Below are 21026 nucleotides of genomic sequence, written 5' to 3'. Positions count from 1 at the left end.
TCTCCATCCAAGAGCTCAGACCTCCCAATCCCCAGCTTTTCTGTATGTTGTGTCTATGTAGAAGAGACACTATTACTTCATTACCTCACCAGCCCAGTCCTGTCAGTCCCTGGCGCCCTGCTGAATGCAGCAGGTCTCTTCAAAGTTTTTTTTCAGATGTGCATCAGTTTAATCTTAAGCACGTGAAAGCAGGAGTGCAACTTGAATATGCTCATTTATCAATGAGCCAAGCCAGAAGAGTCAGTGAAGATGACAGGTACTTTGTAGTTACAGTCATTTAAATGGTAACATATTCCAGGAGACGGTCATTTCAAACAAGCAAGTGTGCGTTCCTACCCTGTAGCTACGTGCTTTCTGAAAGGGGGCAAGCAACGGGAGTTGAACTCTGGCATCAGGAGCTAAAGAGCATCACATATGCTCAGAGCATGGAAAGCAACTAAATCCACGCCCCTCTCCTTCATGCTGATTACATTCACAGCCAAGCGAACACTGCACAGAGAGATCAGTACCAGATACATCATGATGACTATACAACTGAGAAAGTAAGAAGTCATTATCAAGGCAAACAGAGAACACAAAAAATCATTAGGCAGGGCAGGTTTCATAAAAGTATACTGCAAACTTCTCACCTCCACACTTGCTTGCATGTGAGAAAACATTTGCATGCACCACACATGTTCACTTACAGATTCATGGCATGCATAAGTTCATTTTATTTCCAAATAGCTCATTTAATTTTCCATACCAATGTTTTTTCTCCCTGTTTTCTTTCTAATAAACCATCGTAAACAGAGCTTTGCAAGAAAGAAAATGCAAAAAATATACACACTATGCATAATGCAGTCAGTTAACAATGACCAAGCACCCAATATATCCCAGGCCTCAAGTAAAATGTTGGACCAAAAAGCAAAAAACAAAAAAAATTTAAAAATTAAAAATGAAGAAGCCACTCATGCTACTGAGAAACACAACCTTCTCTGGGAGCTATAAAGATAAAAGATACTATTAGCCAAGAAATAAAAACATGACATTGATAACATATCACCAGCCACTCTGGGAATCTAGAAAGAAACAGCCTGCTTATAAAAATCAAGGAGGTCTCACCAAATATGGCAGAACTGAGGGACATCTCGGAGACAGAGATGCTTGACATAAGAGACAATAAAGAAGGATTCTGTGAGGATACAAAAGACATGGAGGTGTGCAACCAAGTATGTGCTTAAACAGACATCTGTGGCTTGAATAAAAATGGCCCCCATAGGACCATAGGAAGTGGCACAATTAGGAGATACGGCCTTGTTGGGGTAGGTGTGACTTTATTGGAGGAATTGTGTCTCATTCTCTTCCTGCTGCCTTCAGAGCAAGATGTAGAACTCTCAGCTCCTTCTCTAGCTCCATGTCTGCCTGCATGCCACCATGCTTCCCACCATGATGAAACTGGACTACACCTCTGAAATGTAAACCAGCCCCAATTAAATGTTTTCATTTATAAGAGTTGCCATGGTCATGGTGTCTCTTCACAGCAATAAAATCCTAATTAAGACAGGAGTTGGTACCAGGGACTAGGGTATTTATGTGATAGACCTGACCATGCTTTGGTTTGGAGGAATGTAGCCTTTGGGTCTTTGGATTAGAAAAGCAGTTGACCCCTTTAAGTGGGGCTTAATGAGCCATACTAGTAGGAGCATGGAAGACAGTGGTGCTGAGGGTGAATGGAACTATGGGGACCTGACTCAAGAGGTTTCAGAGGAGAAGAATATTTGTATGTGGCCTGCTTTTCCATTTTGGTTTTATAAGGGATAACAGTTAAGGAATTGCATGAGTCTCAGAAGAGACTTTGAGCTTTGGACTCTTAAGTTTGAGACTATTACAGACTATGGGGACTTTTGAAGTTGGACTAAATGCATTTGGCATTATGTTATGGCTACAAACCTATGGGGGCCAGGCAGTGGCATGTGGTGGTTTGAATAAAAATGGCCCCCATAGGCCCACAGGGAGTGGTATTATTAGGAGGTGTGGTTTTGTTGGAAGTGTGTCTCATGCTCTTCCTGCATGCCAGATAGTGATTCCCTTGAAACCTTGCCATTAAACAAAAGCCATTGGAACAGACATTCCAAGAATCAGCAAATATCTAACATGTGACCAGAAGACTTCTCATGCTGATATTTTTATATATAAGATAATGAATTTAAGATTGTAAGTGTCTTTATACAATGCCATTATTTCAGAAGGCCATGTTTTCTTACCATTGAAATGTCATGAAAACCTATTGTTTCTAATTCAATGGCAATATTACTTTGGAACTAAAGTCTATACCTTTTCCAATTTAAATGCACCTGATATCACTTGTGTGTGTGTGTGTGTGTGTGTGTGTGTGTGTGTCTGTGTGTGTGTTCATGTGTGTAGTGTAGATACATGTGCATGTATGAACATGTATGTGGAAGCCAGAGCACAACCTCAGGTGTCATCTTCAGAAACACAATATACTTCTTTTGAGTCAGGGTCTCTCATTACTCTGGAGCTCACCAATTATACTTAACTAGCCAGTGGGCCCCAGAGCTCCTCCTGTCTCTTCCACCCCAGGGTTGAAATAACAAGCACGCATCACCATACCCAGCATTTTTATATAAGTTCTGGTGATACAACTCAGTTCCTCCTGGTTGCAACACTTTAACTGAGACACACACACACACACACACACACACACACACACGGAGGGAGGGAGAGAGAGAGAGAGAGAGAGAGAGAGAGAAAGCGCTCCTAAAATAATTTTTAATAATCATTTAACAGAAAAAAATTCCATATCTACAGCTTTTCTGCATCAGGCAACTTAGAGAGCTTCTCAAGATGACTGCAAGCATGTGCGGCAAAGGCAGCGGTGATGTAACAGAACCTATCTGCTCTTTGTAAGACTTGCAGTAAGCCTCATTAAATTTTCTGGTCTTGTTTAACATGACAAAGAAAAGCTTTCACAGGACTGATACTTCATAAGACGGAGTGCAGTAAACTTTAACCGTGTCTACAACCTGTTTAATCTTCTCGGTTACTCTTGGAGTAATTTTTTCCATGCAATCACCAGTGTGTTACATCACTCACTAGGTCAGCAAACGTGCTAGCAAATCAATTGTACCGACAATTGTTCCTTTTTCTTTAAAACACTTGAATTCCTTTGGGTATTCCAAATGAGACACACACAGATCTGAAGATTCAAAGCGACCATCCACAAATGAGAGGAAACATGGGAGGTTTGTAGTTCTGAGCCAGGGTTCCCTCACATAGGATGGCTGTTCCCAGCTCCATCCATTTACCCGCAAAATTGATTTTTCTTAACAGTTGACTATCCCATTGTGTAAATGTACCACATAGATGTCAAAAATTAGTAAAAGTTCATGGGGAGGGGAGTTTTCTAGGGAGGGAAGAACACAGCACCTCCTGGGGGAAGGTGAATAATGGAACAAGAAGAGTTAAATGGGGTTTGAAACAGAAATGAAGGAAACAGTAGAGAGGACAGACACTAAAGATTTTCTAGAAAGGACACAAAACACTACTGCAGGGGCCTCCTGAAATATAAACATTTTCATATATGAAAACAACTGAAATGAAGGTACACTTGACTGGGACAACAGTCTCCCCACTAACCACCACAAGCTAGTTATGCTGGTCAGTTTGTGTGTCAACTGGACACACCAGCTGGTCATCAGAGAGGAAGGAGCCTCAGTTGAGGAAATGCCTCCATGAGATCCAGCTGCAGGCATTCGGTCAACTAGTGATCAACACGGAGGGCCCAGCCCACGGTGGGCGGTGCCATCCCTGGGCAAGTGGTCCTAGGTCCTATAAGAGAGCAGGTTGGGCAAGCCTGTGGAAGTAAGGCAGTAATAAGCAGCACCCCGCCATGGCCTCTGCCTCTGGGTTCCAGTCCCGCTTGAGTTCCTGTTCTGACTTCCTTCAGGGATGAACAGCAATGTGGAAGTGTATGCCAAATAAACCCTTTCCTCCCCAACTTCCTTTTGGTCATTGTGTTTTGTTGCAGCAACAGAAACCCTAAGACACTAGCCAATAAAAACCCAATGTCAGGAATGGGATACTTCTATCAGAGTTGTTGGCCAGTTGGGTCCTATAGACTCCCAAGTTTGACAGATTGTTGCCACTGCTCTTAGTCACCCTCCAGAACTGATGGCAAGACTCTATGGCTGAAGATAGCATATATTTGAGTCACAGAACATGGAAAGTTCAAGCAGGTACTGACCTGGAAGCTTAATCCTTACTGGCTAGCAAAGAAAGTGCTATGCACGCTACTAGAGGAATGAATTAAAACCCAGTCTAATCCAGTTGTTAACCCCATGAGCTAAATTACAACGTGTCTGGCAAGACACTCTGACTGGCGCAACAGTGGCACACACGGCATGGGAGCAGCCGACCACTTTCTAGTTCGATTTCAAGCCTGTTCAACAAGATGGAACCCATGCGTGGCACAGTCATCAGGGCCAAGAACCCATGGCTAGACAAGTCATCAACCCCAGAGGGGAACCCACTATTACTCTGTAGCACGAATCTTAAAAGTTCTTATTAAATCAAATCAAACCTGAGGCCAGTTATTGGAGTGAATGCTGGAAGATCAGAGAGACAGAACAAGCCACAGCTACCTCACCTTGCCAATTCCTCAGCTGATCCTGTTTCCTCAGACTGGATGCCTCTCAGCTGAACTGTGTTGCTCCAAAGCCTAAAAGCTTAACCAGGTAAAAGCTTCTAGTTCCTGGTCTTCATGCCTTATATACCTTTCTGCTTTCTGCCATCACTCCCTGGGATTAAAGGCTCACTTTCTGGGATTAAAGGCATGAGTCACCATGCTTGGCTGTATCCTTGAACACACAGAGATCCAGATAGATCTCTGCCTCTGGGATGCTAGGATTAAAGGCATGTGCTACCACTGCTTATCCTCTATGTTTAATATTGTGGCTGTTCTGTCTCTGACCCCAGATAAGTTTATTAGGGTGCACAATATTTTGGGGAACACAATACCACCACATTACTCTGCTAATGCAGAACAGTACAGAGCCAACTCTTCATGAAGTCTCAACTCTACCCATAGATTATTGCCTCTCTCAAACCTCATCAAAGAAGCTTCTTTCTGCAATCAATGGTGATTAAAGCAGAGAGCTACAACCACTCAAGATGATTAAAGCAGAGAGCTACAACCACTCAAGACGCAGAGAGTGAGGGAATGCAGAGTGCCCAGGCCTAAACATACATCTCTATCACACGACCCTCCTCCCAAAGCTCGGGGGCGTTGAAAAGCTAAGAGGCAGAGGTGGCAGATAAAAGGAAACAAGGTTTTCCAGGCACAATAAGGCAGTGGCATAGACGTGGCACACATGAACAACCATTGTGAGGTTGGAACAGCATGCACAAAACCTGTGCAAGCTCAAATAAGACCAAACCCCAGCATGGAATTGGAGAAATGGGCATGAAGTCCCATCCATAGCTGAAGATCTACTGGTAATTTATAGATGCCGAAGGAAAGAGGGTTAGCTTTCTTTAAGGGTGTGGCCCCAGCAGGTCTCCCATGCTCCTGTGGGTGGCCACACACCTAACAGTGTATAGGCAACAATAATGAGTGGATGGATGAAGAAAAGGTTGGGGGAGGGGACGAATATAATCAAAATTCAATGTATGAAATTCTCAAAGAGATAATAAATATTTAAATTTGAATTTTATTTTCAAATGGATTTTCTATAGCAAGGAGCAATATGTGAACTTCACACAAAGGAAACTGGCAAAGAAAAAAATTAAACACTAAATTACAGCCGCAACCAACACTAAATTACATCAGCAATAGAGCTGGGAAGAAAAATGACTTAACACAAGAATTGAGGTACAAAAAAAATTATGTTAACTGCCAATTTAAAATGGATCACTGTTTTGTAAATTGGTAAGAAAAAAAGCACCAATAAATTGATGCATCTTTTCAGAATTTTAATTTGAGTAATTCTGTTCGTTTTTGGTTTGGTTTGGTTTGGATTGGTTTGGTTTTTTGTTGTTGTTTTTCAAGACAGGGTTTTTCTGTGTAGCTTTGGAGCCTGTCCTGGAACTCACTCTGTAGCTCAGGCTGGCCTTGAACTCACAGAGATCTGCCTGACTCTGCCTCCCGAGTGCTGGGATTAAAGGCATGCACACTACCACTGCCCAGTGGAATTCTGTTCTTACTTTAAAAAAAAAAATAGGAGCTAGAGGGATGGCTCCGTGATTAAGAGTTCTAATGCTCTTGCAGAGGGCCTGGCTGTGGATCCAAGCACACACATCAAGCAGTTGCTGACTACCTGTAACTCCAGTTCCAAGAGCTCCTCATCTGGCCTCTGCAGGCATGTGGTACACAGAGACTCATACAGGCACACACAGACAAAGGAAGGAAAGCAGAGAAAGGGAGAAGAAGAAGGAAAATTAGACATAGAGTTTTTCTGTCTACCACCTTGATACACACATAAAAACAAAACCCAAGCATAATAAATTGGGTTATGCATAAGACACCTCCACATTTACAACATAGTTCTGGGTCAGTCATTTGTGCAGTTACAATCATGGTATCCATATTTCTCCAAAAAGTGACACATCACTTTTTAAATTGGATCCAAAAAAAATTAAATAGTTGCCCCTAGAGACTCAGGGGCATGAGGTACAGTCATGAGGTACAGCCCGATCGACAGTTGCTTCTGAAGATTGGTAAACCACTGAATACCTCATTCATCTCTCACCCCTTTCCACATCCCCACAACCATTTAGACCTCATTGTCAAGAGGGGGTTTCTGGTGTTTCTAGAATTTTGTTTGGCATGTTGATTAAGGTTTTAGAAGTGCTTACTATGTATCCCTGCCTGTCCTTGAACTCACAGCAATCCCCATTCCTGTTTCCCAAGTATTGGTATTCTAGGTGTGCACCACCACATCCAGCTTTCTGGAACTTTTTCAGATGTGGCTACCTATTCAGTAGGGAACAGGTATTGGTTTTAATATTTGTACATGAGAAGCAATAGCAACTACTGGCCCCTGGAAAACAATTACTGCAAGGTGCTATTGACTTCATGCTCCACACTACCAGGATGCAACCAAAGCATACACAGGGATTAAAGAAGGCAGGAAAGGACTTAGTCCAGATTCTGTGAGCTTCTCATTTACAGAACAATTTTTATTTATTTCTACTAATGAAGTAATTCTCTCAATGAACTAATAGAAATATATTTTAAAGAAAAGCTATTTGTAGAATATTTATAGCTTTCCCTTTATTACTTGAGTATACAGACTATACATTTACAGATTTTTCTACAGAGAATTTTTAATACAGACATAATTTCCTTCTCCCACATACTTAAACACAGGTAAACATATGTTTCTTGCAACACCGTTTAAAACTGCCAGAATTCAGAAGCAATTCAATGTTTCATTAGCAGGGGAAAGGTAAGGACATGGTATATATTTTATGAAGTAAAAATCAGTTACACCTATGTGAGCTGACAGAGATATATCCAAATATTGGGCAAGTAGGAAAAGTTATTTGATGGATGTATGGCTCAAGAGGCCCCACCGTAAAAAAAAAAAAAAGTGCTATTGTCAATTGATTGCATCTGGGCAAGGTTTTCCTTAAGGGTGTGGCCCCAGGTATGCCCGCCAAGCTATAGTGCATAGCCCCATACCCAGGAATATGGAAGTATCACAAATTGTACCTGATGGGCTTTTCTTTTTTTGTTTGTTTTTTTTTTTTCAAGACAGGGTTTCTCCATGTAATTTTGGTGCCTGTCCTGGATCTCACTCTGTAGACCAGGCTGGCCTCGAACTCACAGAGATCTGCCTGGCTCTGCCTCCCGAGTGCTGGGATTAAAGGAGTGCAGCACCACCGCCTGGCCCTGATGGGCCCTTAAGAGGGTAAGAGAATCACAAGATTGGGAAGGTGGGCAGGAGTGAGGATGAATATGATCAAAATGCACTGTATGAAATTCCCAAAGAATTAAAATATAAAGAAAATCTATTTGTAGCATAATTTATAGCTTGCTCTTTATTACTTGAGTATACAGATTATACATTTATAGATTTTGGTAAATTTATAGAAAAATATTTTGCAAAGCAAGTTACAGGAAAGTACTTATCTTTTATGTTTTATGCATAAGCAAGTATGTTCCACCTAGTCACCTATGAAGATAAATATAAATACACAGAACTGGAACTAAGGAATGGAGCTGGGAGTGAAGGAAATGAAAGGGGAACATTTTTGCTATTTTTATTCTGTGTATAAACTATATATGGCTATAGATCTGTAATGGGTGAACTTGTTACAAAGTGCCATGACTCATGATCCTAAATTTTACACAGAAACAAAAATACATCACTCTATCACATGGCATAAGCTTAGTCACTAAGAATATAACTAACTTAAGGTTTGAGAGATACGTTTGTTCAGTGTTCAAACGAAATCTGGAAAGTAGGTAGGGAAATTCCACTGGGCCCGATGCCATGAACAGTACAGTTTATCAATCGCAGAAAACATGTCAACAAATTCAAAAGTAACTTTACACTTCAAGTTCACTGAGAACCACTGATTCTCCTCCCTATCCAATGTTGAATCAAAGCACTGTCCTCAGGAATGAAATTATGTTCTTTGCACTTGTTTTAGATGTACAACAAAAGCTCTCCTACACAGCTAAGACAGAAACATAAACCTATGTGGACAATTCATATGAGACCAGAGACATATAAAGTAAAAACACTTGTGATCAAATAAATGAATACTTCACTATCAAGAGACACATGCTGCCTAAGGAATACATAGATACATGAATTGAAATGATATAGTATAGACTGAAATTATATCTACTGATTTCCTTTTTAGAGCTAACAGGTAGCTTTTTTAGATGACTGACATTTTAGCTTCCCAAGGAAGTCTATGTCTAGAATCCTTAAAAATTAAAAAAAAAAAAATTTAAAAATTTTTAAAAAAACTTAATTTCAGGAATTTTGTAATCAATAATACTTCAGATTGGGGGAAATCGCTCTTTCCTAACAATACCATACAAGTCAGTTTTCAAAAACTGACTGGATAAAGTGAAATAGGAACCCAGTGCATGGGTCTTCAATGAATGACAGTGGATTCATACAATGACTATTCACTTAAGGTAATACTTAGCCAACAAAACTGTATATGCCTCAGATTTTCAGGTACCTTTGTTCTTCATAACCAAGATGCACTTCCTAATTAACTCATTAACAGTCAGGTTAATAGCCAGAACTAGAAGTGTAATATATTAATAATATTATTCAAAGGTCATTAGCTTGCTAAAGGGAGAGGAAGTAACCCACTTTCCTCAGTAGAAATAATTGTTCTTACAATAATAACAAATATATTCAGTAATAATAATGATACACAATAACTATTCATAAAGTAAGGACAATGTTCATTCTCTGAATAATGCCCTACTATTGTACACAATTGTGCAGTATAATCACAATTATAATAATAATCAACAATGGCTATTCACACAATAGACTGTTACTCAGCAATATAGATGAACTAGACACAGGCAATAGCATGGATGAATCTCTGTAACACTAGGTTGGACAAAAGGAGACAAACACAAAGAATATACGTGAAACTCCATTTCCACAAAGCCCAGAAACATGAACAGCTAATCTAATCACAATCAGAAAGCAACTAGACTTAGAGCTGAGAGAATGGACAGGCAGAAAACAAACCGGAAAAGGCCTGCAGGAGTGATTAAAATGTTCTGCATCTTGTTTTGTATAGTGGCTATATGAATATATGGGGCTGTCAAAAACCCATCAAACCGAACACAATAGCTGTGCATTTTATGGTACATAAATTACATCACAACACAAACGTGTGGTTTTAAATGTAACTGTTCAAGAGTGATTTGCCAAAGTAATGTTCTTGAATTCAGGGGGTGGGAGGTAGGAAATACACTTTAGATACAACAAATCATTTGATATTTAAATTTTCCATTACAGCTGAGAAATAAGCAGTCACAGATGTGTGGTTATAGAATTATGATTGTGAGCTAAAAGGAGAGCAACCACGCATCTAGGTTGACTGTGACAGACCCCCAGGGAGACCTGATGCCACAGCACATTGTTAATAGTGCCCGCTTCATCACAGAGTCCCCTGACGTAGAGGACCTTCGGGGTCACTTATCTAACAGGGACTTTCAACGTCATGAAGTACAAGTGCCTTCACTTTCCCACTCAAGCCCCAAGGACTAAACAAAACTGAGCATGATCTTTCATGCTTGTTAACATTTTACATTCCACAATCAAAGTCTAACTCCATGGGTTTCTCTGAAGTTTACATCTAAGGACAAAATTGAATGTCACGGAACCCAATCTATCCTTAAGGAAAGTAGAAAACAAGCTCAGGGGGAAATGTTAAAAAGAAGAGAAAATTAACTATGTAAAAGAATATAAGGATAGTCACAAATACAAACTATAAGAAAGCTTTACCTGCTGCCCTGTAAAGTATTTTAGGTTCAAAAAATATACATGGATTTTTATCTTCTATGCATGACAATAGCAGTCCCTTGGCCTGGAAAGGGCTTCTGGGTATAACCACCTGCAAAAACAAACAAGTTTAGTAGAATATATCCCCAGAAGACCCATTTCTAGGGGTTGATACTTAACCAAGGGTAACTAATTCAACTAGAGACCCGGGTATTTGTTTAAATTACAAAGTTTAAGCAATGTCCCTCAGAAATCTCTTTGTCCACAGTATTTCTAAATTGCTGTCCACATTCTGATAACTAAGATGCTGGTCTTCCTTTAAGGACCTCACCTTGCCTGTATCAGAAAGGGAACCTGCCAAGCACATAAAAAGAAAGCCAAGAGAAGTGTTCACCACTAAGTGCCACCTCCTACTAACGCTGTTACCACTTGCAAAGGTCAAGTACCACAACCCCCTTCCTTCTGAGGAACTGCACTTCATAAGGGAAAAGGCAACCCACTGAATTTTGTGGACCAGATATCCTAGCATCCAGTTGCACAGAGAAGAGAAAAGCCTGGCTATTCTGAATCTCCAGTGGACAAGCAAGGGCTCCAAGACCTTCAGGACGGGACACTGCCCAAGGTCACAGAGCTTGCTAAGACAGAGATTCTTACTCTGTTCTGATGTGCACAGGAGACCACACTCTTGACCATGGTTCAAATCACAAATTTGTACCTAAGTTTTCATGATTGTAAAGTAACTATGGAAGAACAAACTTTACTTTGGAAGGATCATTAGAATAAGCCTGGACCTACTACAAAGATTAAACAAGACTCCTTGAAGCAAACCACCTTTGGGTTTTAAACTTGCTATTGTGGTTGTTTTGTTTGTTTGTTTGTTTGTTTGTTTGGTTGGTTGGTTGGTTGGTTGGTTGGTTGGTTTTGTTTTGTGGAGCTAGTGATCAAATCCTTAGCTTATACATACTAAGCAAGTGGTCCACCCTGAGCTACATCCCCAGCCCTTAATCTGATTGAGAGAAAGCCATGCTAGGTAGACCAGGCTGGCCTCAGACTTTTTTTGGGTTTTTTTTTGGTTTGGTTGGTTGGTTGGTTGGTTGGTTGGTTGGTTGGTTGGTTGGGTTTTTTTGCTTTTTGGTTTTTGTTTTTTGGGGGTTTTTTTGTTTTTTTTTGGGGGGGGGTTGGTTTTGTTTGAGACAGGGTTTCTCTGTATAACTTTTGGAGCCTATCCTGGAACTCACTCTGTAAGACCAGGCTGCCCTCTAACTCAGAGATCCGTCTGCCTCTGCCTCCCGAGTGCTGGGATTAAAGGTGTGCGCCACCACTACCCGGCTGGCCTCAGACTCTTAATCTACTGCCTTGAGGAAACTGTGTCATTTTTATCGAAAGACTTTTTTTTTAATTAAAACAGCAAGAATCTCTTTATTAACCATATCACACAATGCCTTTATGCTTCTAATTTTTAGTTTCTCCTTGCTTTATTTAATTTTATCAGCCTTAGTGTTTTATATATATATATATATATATATATATATTGCATTTCAAGTTTAAAAATAAGAAACAGAAAACAGACAGTAGAAGATTAAAAGTTCTGCTGTTTAAAAACTCTAGGATATGGTGTAAACATTAAATATGATGAACATCCTGCTCAAACTCAAAAAGAAGTGCTGCCTCCAGGTGGCCCTTGTCCAAATGTATCAGAAACGCATACGGCCTCCCTTCAGCTGGGACAAACCTTATTATGAGCCAGCAGGTAAAAAAATAAGGAAAAAAAATGTACATATTTTACAATTGATTTGTGTTGTCAAAAACAAACATGCTTTTCCGAGTAATACATCTATGAGTTTCTGTGATTCCCTGGAAAGCTGTTTGGTGAATATCAAGAGAGAAAACACTCAAAATATTTGTACCATCCAAAGACTTGAGCTATTACAGAAGATAACTACACATGGAAGACTCTTCCAAACAGACTGAGTAGTTAGTTACCGAAAAGATTCCCATCTATCTCACATCTTTCTCTCTGTCTCCTTAAAACCTGAAAACTGAGCTAAAAGCAAGCATGACTTTGAGGTAAATATTGACTAAACAGTAGGTTTTATTAAAAGTACCCCAAAATCAGTTCAATGAGGAAAAACTCATTAGAAAGAAGAAACTAGAGCTTTAGGAGAAAGCCACGCTCTTTAGAATCTATGGAGTTAATTAATGCCAACATCATGCCAGTGCTGCTTCAGGAAGAACATTCTAGAATCCTGGGTGTTACCGAGTTAATTTAAAAAGAAATGCTAACAACCTCCCTGTCTCAAATATAGTTAAGCTCCTATCCATTCCAAAGTCCTGTTTGTCTTCCCTCGGGTAAGGTCACCGGCTAATACTAACAGCATGAGCAAAGGTGGAAACAGCAAATGACGATCAAATCCAGGAAGTAAACAAGAATACCTTGATTCCTGGGCAATGGGCAAAAAAGGCTTCAGGGCTCTGAGAATGGTAGAGAGCCCCATGGCCCACACAACCCCATGGGGCCCGGATGGTGAGGCTCCCGCAGTTGAAAAGATCGCCAGAGCGGTAGCGGTACTTGGCAGCTTCATTGACAATCTGCGGAGAGAAGAGGCACGCCATAATGACTCTTTCCTGCCCAGTGCCTGTCCTCCAAGCATGCCGCTGGATCTTCAAATGCATTCCCATCACAACCGCGAAGCACCCACACAAGGCAACAGGTGCTGAGAGCAGGGCGGGGGTGGGTGGGCAGCGCCTGTATTTGAACACTCAGGGACTGACTGACCCCAAAAGATGCCCTTCCCCGCAAAGCATGAGGCGCCTACCTGATCAAAGGCGGGGAAAATGTAGTCGGCAAACTGGATTTCCGCAATGGCCGTAGCACCAGTGACTGCGATCCCGATCCCAAATCCAACAATTCCTTGTTCACACAATGGGGTGTTAAACACTCTATCTTTTCCTTTAAAAAAAAAATAATAATTAATAATAATAATAGGGACAGAAACAGAAAACAAATCTAATGTAGCAAATTAAAGCAATGCAACGTACAATACATCTGACAACTGGGTGGGATAAAGAAATAAGGGACAGGTAGAGGAAACAGCAGACAGCATTATGACTGACTCAGTACATAATTGTATTAAACATAAGAAACCTAAATATGCCAATCAGAAACACTGTCACACTGAGATTGTTTTGAAAAGCAGAATCCTGCTATTTGAAGGGAAAACCGTAAATAAAAGAACTATACAGTAAAAACCATAACCAAAAGGAAGTAGACATCACACTATCAATAGCAGATGTTAAGGGCAAAGGCCTGACTTAATAAGGCACAATTCATACTGTTAAAGGGTTGAATTCACAGACTTAATGGTACAATGAGCACCAAAAGGAAGGGGCCTTTACAAACACAGCCATAACACAAGAAACAGTGTAACTTAACTGATATCTGCAGATACCAGTGCCCGCACCAAGTGCTCTAATCCTGACAGGAACGGACCAACCTTGTTTGCTGGGCTATCACACTATCTCCTCGAGTTCAGCATGTCTCAAAGCAAAAGACTCTGGATGTGGGAAAGAGATTTGTTGGGGGAAGTGCAGATATGTAGTGGGTAGGAGGGAGCTGAAAGTGAGAAAGAGGAATCAGGATCCACTCTGCATATGAATGAAATTGTCAAATAGCAAATTCAGTAAGAATTATTTATAAGAGTATGTTCTCTGGTCATGGTGGGATTGCACTAGAAACCAGTAACAACAACAAAAAAAGGTAAGAAAATCTGTATGTGGTGCTGTTGATCTCTGCAGCTCTTATCTAAAATATAGGAGGCCTTAGGCTCAAGTCCCAAAATTCAAGAAAAAACAAGATATGAAGGGAGGGAAGAGAGAGAGAAAAGAATTAAAGAAACCAAGAGTTGGTTCTTGGAAAAGATAAATAATAAGGTTTTCATATCCTTAGATAAACTAACCAAAGAAAAGGGAAAAATTACAACGGATACCAAGGAAATTCAGAAAATCATCATGACAAACCTTAACATATCCCATTAGGTGGACATGGTCACAGAGACAGACCTTTGACACCAGCATGTAGGAGGCAGAAGCAGGTGGATCTCTGTGAGCTCAAGGCCAATGTGGTCTATACAGTAAGTTCCAGGCCAGCCAGAGCTATAAATTGAGACCCTGAGTAGCTACAGTATTGTGTCTACCCAGATTCTGCAGCCATTCAGACCCAATTAAACACACAGATGCTTATATTATTTAAACTGTTTGGCCTAATGGCTCAAGCTTCTTGTTAGCTGTTCTTACCTCTTAAATTAACCCATTTCTATAAATCTATACCTTGCCATGTGGCTCGTGGCTTACTGGTAGTTTAAATCCTGCTCCCCATGGCAGTGGCTGGCAGCGGCTCCCTCAGCCCTCTCCTACCCAGCATTCTCCTCTCTCTTGTCCTGCCTACCTATACTTCCTGCCTGGCTGCTGGCCAATCAGCGTTTTATTTATCAATCAATCATAGCAATACATATTCACACCATACAGGACATCCCACAGACGCTGCCAGACGCTGCAATGAGGAGCAGTATGTAAAGTACCAGTAAGCCATGAACCACATGGCAAGATACATATAGATTAATAAAAATGGGTTAATTTAAGATAGAAGAACTAGATAGCAAGAAGCCTGAGCCATTAGGCCAAACAGTTTAAACAATATAAGCGTCCGTGTGTTTATTTTATAAGTGGGAAGCAGGACTGGTGGGGCTTGGCGGGACCCAGAACGAAACTCTCCAGCTACAAGCCTGTTTAAAAACAAAACAAACAAATCATACCTCCTTAAATTGGAAAATCTAAGAGAAATTAATAAATCTCTAAATGCATATGACCTACCAAAATAATCCCAGATGACACCACTAAACTATGTCTAATACATCGATAAGAAGCAATGAGAATGAAATAGTAATAAACCTCCAAACTAAGACTGGGGAGATAATTCAGTCAAGGAAAGCAGTTGTCTTACAAACATGAGAACCCAAGTCTACTCCCCAAAACCCACATTTAAAAAAGCCAACCATAGACCTCCATCCCCTTGGGACTTGGCCACTTGGTGTGGACCCAGGGTTCCCTCTGTCTTCCCTGCCACTTTTCCAGCCATTTCTTCTAGCCCACCTCCATTCCTTTTGGGACTCCCTCTGACCCACAGGACAGCTTTCTATCACACAGCTGCCACACTAAGCTGAGACTTGGGTATGCTATGTGTGCCCTCCTTCCCTCATCTCCTAGCACACCACTGTCCTCCTGAGACTTGGCCTCTTGCTGCAGAATTAGGGTCACCCTAGCTTTTGACTGACATCCTTCATTCTTTCTAGGCCACCTCCAACCCTTTGTGAACCCCCACCAATCTACAGAACAAGGTCACTGCTAGGGACCAACAGCTGCATACTTAGCTGAGACTCAGAACCACTCTCTTTCAGGGAACCCACAGCTACCACGTTTGGCTAGGACCCAGAATGTGAGCATAATAACTGCCTTAGGGTTTCTTCTATTGCTGTGAAGAGACACCATGACCGTGGCAACCCTTATAAGGAAAACATTTCATTGAGGGGAGCTCACTTAGAGTTTCAGAGGTTTAATCCATCATCATCATGGTGGGGAGCAGATAGACATGGGACTGGAGAAATAGCTGCGCGTTCTACATCTTACAGGCAACAGGAAGTCAGCTGAGACACTGGGCAGGATTCTGAGCATAGGAAATCTCAAAGCCAGCCCCCACAGTGACACACTTCCTCCAACAAGGCCATACCCACTCCAACAAAGCCACACCTCCTAATAGTGACACTCCCTATGAGATGATGGGGGCCAATTACATTCAAACCACCATAGCAAGCAAAGAAACGAACACCTACCCAGCATAAGACCAGATAGCCACACTAAGAACAGCATAACCTTCACAGCTCCAGATGCCTCAATCTCAGCTCAAAAACACAAACTTGAACCATCGAGATATAATGTGCCTCCCCCAGGGGACAGAAATCCCACTGCAATAGGCCCCAAGAAAAGCAACTTAGCTGAGGCACTACACTATTCAACTATTCAAAACAGCAGTTATGAATATGTTCCAGGACCTTAAAGAGGACATGAATATATCCTCAATGGAGATCGTGAAAACAAACAGTTGAATGAAATAATGGAAGCAATTCAAGACATGAAAGTAGAATTTCACAAAGAACTAGAATTGCTAAAGAAAAGCCAAGCTGAAATGAAACTTGAAATGAGGCTGGGCGGCAGTGGCGGAGGTGTCACACGCCTCTAATCCCAGAGCCAGCCGGATCTCTGTGAGTTCGAGGCCAGCCTGGGATACAGAGTGAGATCCAGGACAGGCACCAAAACTACACAGGGAAACCCTGTCTCGGGGAAAAAAAAAAAAAAAAAAAAAAAAAAAACTTGAAATGAAAAACTCAGAAGGTCAACCAAGGAGTTCGAAGGTTTAAGTCTTACCAACAGACTGGATGAAGTAAAAGAGAGAATTTCAGGTCTCAGAAGACAGGATAGAGGAAAGCTCAGTTGAAGAAAATGTTAAATCTTAAAAAAAATAATAAATAAATAAAAAGATACAGCACAAAATATTCAGGAAATCTGAGATACTATGAAAAGACCACATCTACAAATAATAGAGAGAAGAAACCTAGATCAAAGGCACAGAAAATATTGTTAGCAAAATCACAGAACATTTCTCCAATCTAAAGAAATACACAATCTAAAGGCATACACAACACCAGATGAAGAGGACCAGAAAAGAAACCCCACAACATAAAATCAAAACACTGAATGTACAGGGATAAAGGGATAATACATGTTGCAAGGGAAAAAGATCAAGTTACATATAAAGGCAAGCCCATTAGACTAACCCTGACTTTTCATTGGAAACTCTGAAAGCCAAAAAGGCCTGGACAGATGTTCTACAAGCAAGAAGAACCACAGGCCCAGCCTGGCTACTACACCCAGCAAAACTCTCAATCACAGTTGATGGAGAAAGAAAAACAGTTCACAATAAAACAAATTTAAGCAACTTATGTCCGTCAACCCAGCTCCACAGAAAGCACTAGAAGGAAAACTTCAGTCTCAAGAGGTCAACTACACCCAAGAGGACACAAAGAATAAGTAATCCACGTACAGTTAATCAAAAGATGGGGGAAAACACACCACAACAAAATGAAGGAATAATCACTGATCAATAACTATACTAATGATCACGATTTAAAAAAAGCACTGACTAAAAGATTGGATTCAAAAATGGGATCCATCTTTCTGCTGCATCCAAGTAACACACTTCACCACCAAGAAAAGACATCACCTTAGCGTCAAAGGATAAAAAACAATCAATGTGTCGCTCAAGCCTCACCAGAAAAGTTTCTTCTGGCAGTAGCCGTCAATCAACACAGAGACCCACAACTGGACAATGTGCAGTGAATCAAGGACTTTAGAGCACTCACCCCTAAATGGGATCCGGATCAACCTCACACCCCTGCTTCAGTGCTCAAATGCTCAGGAATCTATGCTAAAGAGGACGCAGAAAGATTGCAACAGCCAGGGCTGGCAGATGGCTCCTGGGAAACAGTGTCTTCCAGACACAACATGATTGATCATGTATTAACTCACAGGGACTGTGACACCATACATGAGGCCTGTACAAGTTTAAACCGGACAAAATCCCAGCATGGAGAAAGGATAGTGTACACAAAGTCCTACACCTAACCAAGAAGTTATTTGTGACTGATAGCTGCTGGGAAGGGGGAAATCAGCTTTCTCCAATTGAGTGTCAATGAACAGATCAACCATAGCCCAAACCAGGCCAGCACCCATGCCCAGGAGGAGGCGGCCAGCCCACAATGGGATCATGAGTTTTTGAGCTTACTGTTTGCCCATCCCCATCTTATCGGGTTCATTTGCTTGTTTGTTTTGGTATGGGGGTTTTGTTTTCTGCGTGTTTAAAGAGAAAGAACATGAAGCTGAGTGAGTAGGGAGGCGGGGGGAGCTGGGGGAGGGAAAATATAATAAAAAAAAACAGTATGAAAAAAAATTAAATAATTTAAAAAGCATATTGGTATAATTCCCAACAATCAGAAGGCAGAGGTAGGAAGATCCCCAAAATGCACTTGATAGCTTCCTTGGCCTAGCTCCAAGCCAGTGGGAGATGTTGTCTCAAAAAACAAGGTGAACAATGTCTAAGAACTGACACCCCAGGTTGTTCTCCAGCCTCTACACACATGCACCGACAAACCCATGTGTACATACATACAAACTTCCCAACTAAACACGGTCCAGGGCCAAACGGATTCACTGCACAATTCTGCAACAGCTTTAAAGAAGAATTAATAGCAATCTTTCTCAAACATCTACATAAAATAGGAAAGGAAGAAATGCTAGCAAACTCTTTATAAAACAAGTATTGCCCTGATGCCACCACTAGATGAAGAGAGAGAGAGAGAGAGAGAGAGAGAGAGAGAGAGAGAGAGAGAGAGAAAGAGTGAGAGAGAATTATAGTCCAATCTCCCTGATGATTAAACTTAGATGCAAAAATTTTCAATACATTCTGGTGAGGATGTGGATAAAATGGAAAGGCCAGAAATGGGAGTGCTGGGGGTGGGAGGAGCTTGACAAACCTCTCATTCAGGCTCTGCCTTCAAACCACAGCGTACACTTTACTAACACACTACTCAAATCTCAGTGGAAACTGCACCGCTTCACAGCTACTATCAGCATTTTAGGACAAATCCTAATTTCAGCAATCTGATGAGGAACCCAAACATTCAGGGACAGATCTGGTTGGTATTCATACTCCATTTCTATAGCCCAGGATATCAGTTCATCTTGGTATGCGGAATTCACTTTCAGCTCAATCATCCCCTTTGAACACGAGCCACAAATAGGGCAGGTGCTGGCGAATGCCAACTAGACACATCCTGTGCTTTGCAACTCCAAAAGCAGCTGCGGAAACTTCAAAGTGTGATTCACAGTCATAAGAATCTGAGACTGTCTTCCGAGCACATGACATCTATACCTCATCAGTGCCCTGCTCCACTGTAAGTACCTGGATATTTTTTGGAGGAAAAAAAAAATTGATCCTATTGCTACCTTGAGTGGTAGCAAAGGAACATGAATTCAGCTGCTCGCAGTGGGAGCCAGATCCAGCAAGTCCGAGCCACCTCAACCCACCAGGCAGCAGTCATCCTGCAGCTTTAAGTTCACAGGACCTGGGTACTTTTTATCTATGTAAGGAAAAGTGCAGTCATTTTGCCGCTAGAAAGCGGACAAGGTGAACTTCTCAGAATTCTTCCTTTAAAGGAAATGGTTTGACCAATGGACCTTTTTATATGCTTCAAGAAGTGCTTCAACATGAACTCGTGGTTAAAAATCTGTTTCTGGCTTCTGTCTAACATGGACTGGTGGTCAGAGCGCTAATAAGACACGCAGTATTGATAACTTTCTCTCTCCCGCAGGGCAGTTACCCACTGTGAAGTTCATGTGCGTAATATCCTGACAGATGAATCAGGACAAACAGCAAGAGAGCACTATTGAGGCAAGGCAGACCAGGATAGCTATCTCCACAAATTGCTAAATTAGCTAAGGCTCTGTTCTTATCTGTAACAGAATTATGATGCCAAACAGACTGAACTTACACCGTTATTTCTCTAGTGTTCATAAAGTGCTCACCATGAATTAACACTTTTCTATATGTCAGGGTTGTCCTGGCTTACCTTCTCTCGCTGTGATTAAAAAAAAAAAAAAAACCATGACTGAAGGGACTCTAGCCAGCCTGAGCATGGCAAACACGTCTCCAGCAGGTCTTGCCCCTTCTCCCCCATCCCCTCTGCCTTGCTAAGAACGGTTAGATTACATTCCTAAAACTAGCCACCAAGATCCACACTAACCGTAGGTTGGGGCCATGGGCTGGGGTCTTGGCTAGAAGGGACGAAAAGAGAAAGCCAGCTTAATAGTGACGTGACCTTTCTCTCTGCTTCCCACCTATGGAGATGTGAACAGCACCTGCCCCAGGATCTTCCGCTGAAGCATCTAAGCCCGCACCATCACGGACTGAGCCCTCTAAAATCATGAGGCACAGCAAATCCTTCTGTCCAAGTTGGTTCTGTCGGGGACGTTGGCCACAGCATGTAAGATGAACTAATATAGGGCCAAGAGTGGAACGACCCTGGAGGAAGGCTTCAGTACATCAGAGAAAGGGCACAGAGGAGAAGCAGGAATCTGAACATGACAAAAACAGTGGCAGAGGATAAGCCAAAGCATAAGAAAGCATAAGCAATAAGGAAGAGGCTACAGAGAGGCAGTGGGGGTCAGGCCAGGCCTTCCGGGCCCTTTGTCTTGGTTTCTTTCCCTATTGCTATAATCAAATACTCTAACAAAAGCAACTTAAGAGAAAGAAGGCTTATTACAGCTCACAGCTCAAGGTTATAGTCCATCACAGCAGGGAAGTCCCAGCAGAAGGAACTTCAAAGAGTGGGTCACATTCTATTCAAAGTCAAGAAGTAGAAAGTG

At 41.5% G+C, this 21026-nt stretch overlaps 1 protein-coding gene across 2 annotated transcripts in view; it reads right to left on the bottom strand.

Moving 5' to 3' along the window:
* Positions 1-21026, bottom strand: part of Bckdhb (branched chain keto acid dehydrogenase E1 subunit beta) — a 192116-nt gene that overhangs the window by 120795 nt on the left and 50295 nt on the right. For both annotated transcript variants that reach the window (XM_037207810.1, XM_028875486.1), the window contains exons 4-6: positions 13310-13443; positions 12927-13082; positions 10497-10605 (exon numbers count right to left, since the gene is read on the bottom strand). In XM_037207810.1, the coding sequence (XP_037063705.1) occupies positions 10497-10605; positions 12927-13082; positions 13310-13443 (399 nt within the window). The remainder of the gene's footprint in view (positions 1-10496; positions 10606-12926; positions 13083-13309; positions 13444-21026) is intronic.

The sequence above is a fragment of the Peromyscus leucopus genome, chromosome 7 (assembly GCF_004664715.2).
Source record: "Peromyscus leucopus breed LL Stock chromosome 7, UCI_PerLeu_2.1, whole genome shotgun sequence".
NCBI classification, from domain to species: domain Eukaryota; kingdom Metazoa; phylum Chordata; class Mammalia; order Rodentia; family Cricetidae; genus Peromyscus; species Peromyscus leucopus.
This window is presented reverse-complemented; position numbering and strand designations above follow the sequence as displayed.